This window comes from Penaeus japonicus, unplaced genomic scaffold (assembly GCF_977035675.1).
Source record: "Penaeus japonicus unplaced genomic scaffold, GWHDUDI00000001_assembly GWHDUDI00000037, whole genome shotgun sequence".
Lineage (NCBI taxonomy): Eukaryota > Metazoa > Arthropoda > Malacostraca > Decapoda > Penaeidae > Penaeus > Penaeus japonicus.
Window position 1 is genome coordinate 6,826,246 of NW_028234439.1, and position 5,000 is coordinate 6,831,245.

The 5,000-nt window shown below is 36.5% G+C and overlaps 2 protein-coding genes and 1 pseudogene across 2 annotated transcripts in view; all 3 read left to right on the plus strand.

The window, feature by feature from the left end:
- The window catches only part of LOC147467173 (uncharacterized), a 3,459-nt pseudogene extending 571 nt beyond the window's left edge, over window positions 1-2,888 (plus strand).
- LOC147467174 (uncharacterized) lies at window positions 1,862-3,322 on the plus strand. The gene has a single exon (XM_086532453.1). It carries the CDS (start codon window positions 1,862-1,864, stop codon window positions 3,320-3,322), a length of 1,461 nt encoding a protein of 486 aa, XP_086388579.1.
- A 1,116-nt stretch (window positions 3,323-4,438) lies between these two features.
- LOC147467175 (uncharacterized) overlaps window positions 4,439-5,000 on the plus strand; it is a 1,146-nt gene continuing 584 nt past the window's right edge. The window contains exon 1 of the mRNA XM_086532454.1: window positions 4,439-5,000. This exon is cut by the window's right edge and continues 584 nt beyond it. Coding sequence (XP_086388580.1) covers window positions 4,439-5,000 — 562 coding nt within the window.

Genomic DNA, 5,000 nt, shown 5'->3' on the forward strand with positions numbered 1-5,000 from the left:
CATAAAGGATTTAGCAGAATTGAATATTGTAAATGCAACGGAAGATGAGAAATTAGTACTGCCTGACTGTGAAGAAGTAGATAATTTAAGTAAGACACTACATCTTCATAAATATTTAGATTCACTTGATAGCAATCAGTTAGAAGACAGGGAAGTAAAACCTAGTTTATGTAAACAGGAAATAAATGTCCATGATATATCTGGTATGGCTGAATTAGAGAAGGAAGTGTCTAAATTAGAGTACACTTACTTACCAAGTCCAGTACTTAACCCACAAGCTAAAAGTTTTAAACCAGAATCAGAATTGAAAAGACCACATGTATCAACTAGACAAGATAGAACAAGTTCATTAGTGGACATCAATGTATTGAGGGAAGTGGTTGATATTTTGTCCTCAAAAAACAAAAATGAATTGCCAAGGCCAGAGCCAGAAGTTTTCAGTGGTGATTTATTGGAGTTTCCAACCTGGCTTCAAAATTTTGAGATATTTATAGAATCACGTGTAACAAAGCCAGCTGAGAAACTTTTTTATCTTGGTAAATATACTAGTGGGGCAGCTAAAGAAGCAATAAGAGGACTTCTAAGAATTCACAATGAAGAAGCTTTTCGTGAGGCTAAAGGCATATTAGAAGATAGGTATGGTAATAAATTCATTGTAGCAAATGCCTTTACGAAGAAACTGAGTGAGTGGCCAAAGATTTTGAGAAATGATGGTCACGCACTACAGAAATTTTCAGATTTCTTGAAGAACTGTTTAATGGTAATGAAAACATCTGATTTTCTTAATATCTTGGATGACCCTCAAGAAAACAACAAGATGTTACAAAAGTTAACTCCATCTCTAATAGAAAGGTGGAACTCAATAGTCTATAGATGGTCTGTAAATGGTTCAGGTTATCCGACATTTAATGTTTTTTGTGAATTTATAGAAGTAGAGGCAAAGAAAGCTTGACATCCAATTTCCTCTTATTGTGCAGTGATGTCAATAAATCAAAAGTATGATGTAGGTGACTTAAAGAGTAAGAAGGAAGTTAGATCGCAAACTAGTAGAGTTGGAACAAAGAGGTTAGTGGCCAACTCAACTGGGGTTAAGGAATCAGAGTTAAAAAGAGATGACAAAGGACTAAATGTAAGAAAGAAATTCCATTGTCACTACTGTAATGGAGAACATGATAACATAAAGCAAAAATGGAATATGTCCAAAGGTCATTTATTTGTAGAGGTTGTTTAAAGTTTGGCCATATCATTAAAAATTGTAGAAAAAGAAAGATATGTGCAGTGTGTAAAAGATGTCATCCAACTTCTCTTCACGAGGCTATACTTGAAAGAATCAAAGAAAGGGAAGCTTTACTTAAAAGGATCGAAGAAAAAGAAGCTGAGAAAACTGTAACTTTGTACAAAAGTTCAAAGGCTGAGGACAACATCACCTCAGATAAGGTTTGTGAAGAGCCCAAAAATGATATAGTCTCTAATAAGGTAAAGATAAAGCACACAGAGTGTATGACAAATACAATGATAGTGCCAGTGTGGTTACATCATGAAAGTAATGTTTGTAACAGAATCTTAGTTTATGCATTATTAGATGAACAATCAGATGCCTGTTTTATAAAAGAATCCATTTTGAATAAATTAGGAACTAAGGGCCATAAAGTCCACTTAAAATTAGCAACAGTATTAGGAGAAGAAACAGTTGAAAGTACAAAAAAACAAGGGACTCATGGTGCGTGGCATAAATGAATGTACAGACGTGTCACTTCCAGCAACATATTCACGAAGAGATATTCCAGCTAAAAGGGATCAAATATCAAAGCCAGAAAATGTAGAAGGATGGCCTCATCTACAAAGAATAGCACCAAAATTGATGGCATATGATAGTAACATCGAAATAGGACTCTTGATTGGCTTGACTTGTATGCGTGCTATTAAACCAAGGGAATTGATCCTTGGAAAGGATGATGAACCCTATGCCAGAAAAACATTGTTAGGCTGGAGTATCATAGGTAGAGTCATTGAGAAGTGTCAAGATGCTGTCTCAGATCAAGTCTTAGCTAGTAAATTAATGGTCCACAAGGTTATAATTAATGGTGAAAGGAAATGTGGCTTTCTCTCCTCACAAACTAAAGTGAAGGAAATAATTAACCCTGCACAACTTAGCAAATTCTTTGAGCTTGACTTTAATGAAAGGGAAGTTGGAGATATTCCTTACTCGTATCAAGACAGAATTTTCTTGAGAAAAATGAAAGAAGGAATTCACCAACACGAGGATGGACATTATGAATTGCCCCTCCCACTTAAGGATGATGAGGTCAAACTTCCAAACAGTAAAGAGTTAGCAATATCAAGGTTGATGAGCTTGAGAGGAAAGTTACAAGGTAATAAGAATTATCACCAGGACTATATTGAGTTCATGAATGAACTTATAAATAAAGGGTATGCAGAAGAAGTACCTAATCAAGATCTATCTTTGAATGATGGTCAAGTGTGGTATATTCCACATCATGGAGTATATCATCCGAAGAAACCTGGTAAGATTAGAGTGGTCTTCGACTGCAGTGCCACCTATAAGAATGAATCACTTAACAGAAATTTACTTCAAGGTCCAGACTTGACAAATAATTTGATTGGTGTTCTTTGTAGATTTAGAAAAGAATATGTTGCAGTCGTATGTGATATAGAAGCTATGTTCCATCAAGTAAAGGTAAGGCCTAACCACAGAAATTTACTACGCTTTCTATGGTGGAACAATGGAGATATGGATTCAAATTTAATGGAATATAGAATGACAGTTCATTTATTTGGAGCTACATCATCTCCAAGTGTAGCTAATTTTGCCTTAAAGGCTACAGCTGATGATTATAAAGGACCAAAAGGATCGAAAGCTGCAACCTTTGTGAAAAATGAATTCTATCTAGATGATGGATTAACATCCTTGCCAACAGTTACTGAAGCTATATCTCTGATCAATGATAGCAAGGCCCTTTGCCAAAGGGGTGGCTTTAAGTTACATAAGTTCTTGTCAAACCACAAAGAGATCCTAGAAACAACAAATTCAAATGAAAGAGCCAGCAGTTTAAAAAACCTTGATTTAACTAATGAAGCCATGCCAATTGAAAGAACATTAGGTGTAGAGTGGTGCATAGAAGCAGATGCATTTCAGTTCAGAATTAACCTCAGCGATAAACCAATAACAAGAAGAGGTATTTTATCTACTGTAAGTTCTATATTTGACCCTATGGGCATGGTTTCTCCTTTCATATTAAGCGGGAAAAGGATACTCCAAACCCTGTGTCAAGATGGAGTAGATTGGGATGATGACATATAAAACAGCAATGGAGATGACAACTTAAAACAGCAATGGAGAAGATGGAGAGATGATCTGATTCAACTAAAGGAATTAAAGATTCCTAGATGCTATAAGCCTGATAAGTTTGGGAAGGTGAAATCAGTTGAACTTCACCATTTTTCTGATGCAAGCCAAGATGGTTATGGTCAATGTTCATATTTAAGACAACTGAATGAACAAGGACAGGTTCATTGTGCACTTGTGATGTCTAAATCCAGAATGACCCCTTTGAAACCTATTACTATTCCTAGGCTAGAACTTACTGCAGCAGTTGTAGCCGTTAGAGTCAGTTCTATGTTGAGAAAGGAGTTGGGTTATGCGGTAATAAAGGAATTCTTCTGGACCGATAGCAAAGTCGTACTTGGTTATATTATGAATGATGCTAGAAGATTTCATGTGTTTGTGGCCAACAGAGTACAATACATCAGAGATCACACTTCCCCAGAGGAATGGAAGTATATAAATTCAGTGCAAAACCCTGCTGATGCTGCTTCACGTGGTCTCTGTGTTAAAGATCTGATTAACCATTCTTCATGGTGGAATGGACCAGACTTCCTCTGGGAGCCTACCTTTAGAGCTGATTTATCATCTGAGAAGATAATTTTAAAAGAAAATGACCTAGAGGTCAAGAATGTTCCTTCACATAAGACTCAAACTAAAGAAAGCAATGCAATTCTTCCAAGATTGGAATATTTTTCTGACTGGCATAGAGCAAAGAAGGCAATTGCTTTATGCTTACGCCTTCAACACAAATTCAAGAAACTTGTCAAAGGAACAACTGAAGATTCAAAAGAAACAAAGGAATCTAAATATGTTCCACCCAGTGTTACAGAACTGGAGGAAGCAGAAAAGGAAATTTTAAGACAGGTTCAAAACGAAGCCTTCGAAGAAGAGAAAAAAAAGTTGAAGTATCTGACTAGTGAAGAAGAAACAACCAAGGCAAAATCATTGAAGAAGGGAAACAGGCTTTATCACTTAGATCCTTTCTTAGATAAAGATGGTATCTTAAGGATAGGTGGAAGAATGAGGCATACAAACTTCACCACGAATAGCAAACATCCAGCTATATTACCGAAGGTATCACACATAACCGAAATGATAGTATGTCATTTCCATCAGAAAGTTCATCATCAAGGTAGAGGTATAACCTTGAATGAGTTGAGAGCATCAGGTTATTGGATTATAGGAGGTTCCACGATAGTAGCAAGACATATATTTAGATGTGTCACATGCAAGAGATTAAGAGGTACATTTCAAGAGCAGAAAATGTCTGACTTGCCACCGGACAGGCTTGAACCTACCCCTCCTTTCACATATAGTGCAGTAGATTACTTTGGACCATTCTTTGTCAAGGAAGGGCGCAAAGAAGTTAAAAGATATGGTGTTCTATTCACTTGTATGGTCTCAAGGGCAATTCATATAGAAACAGCTAATACACTGGAAACAGATTCATTTCTGAATGCATATCGACGCTTCATTGGAAGACGCGGCCCAGTTCGTCAGCTTAGATCAGACCAGGGTATGAACTTTGTTGGAGCCAAAAATGAACTTCAAGAATGCCTGCAAGAAATGGACCAGAAAAAGCTAACAAGGGAGCTCCTCAAAGAAAACTGTGATTTGATAACATTTGAGATGAACATCCCGCATGCAAGTCATA

Bases quoted from the DNA above. Each gene is read 5' to 3' on its own strand.
- LOC147467174 (XM_086532453.1), top strand. From the start codon at position 1,862: ATGGCATATGATAGTAACATCGAAATAGGACTCTTGATTGGCTTGACT.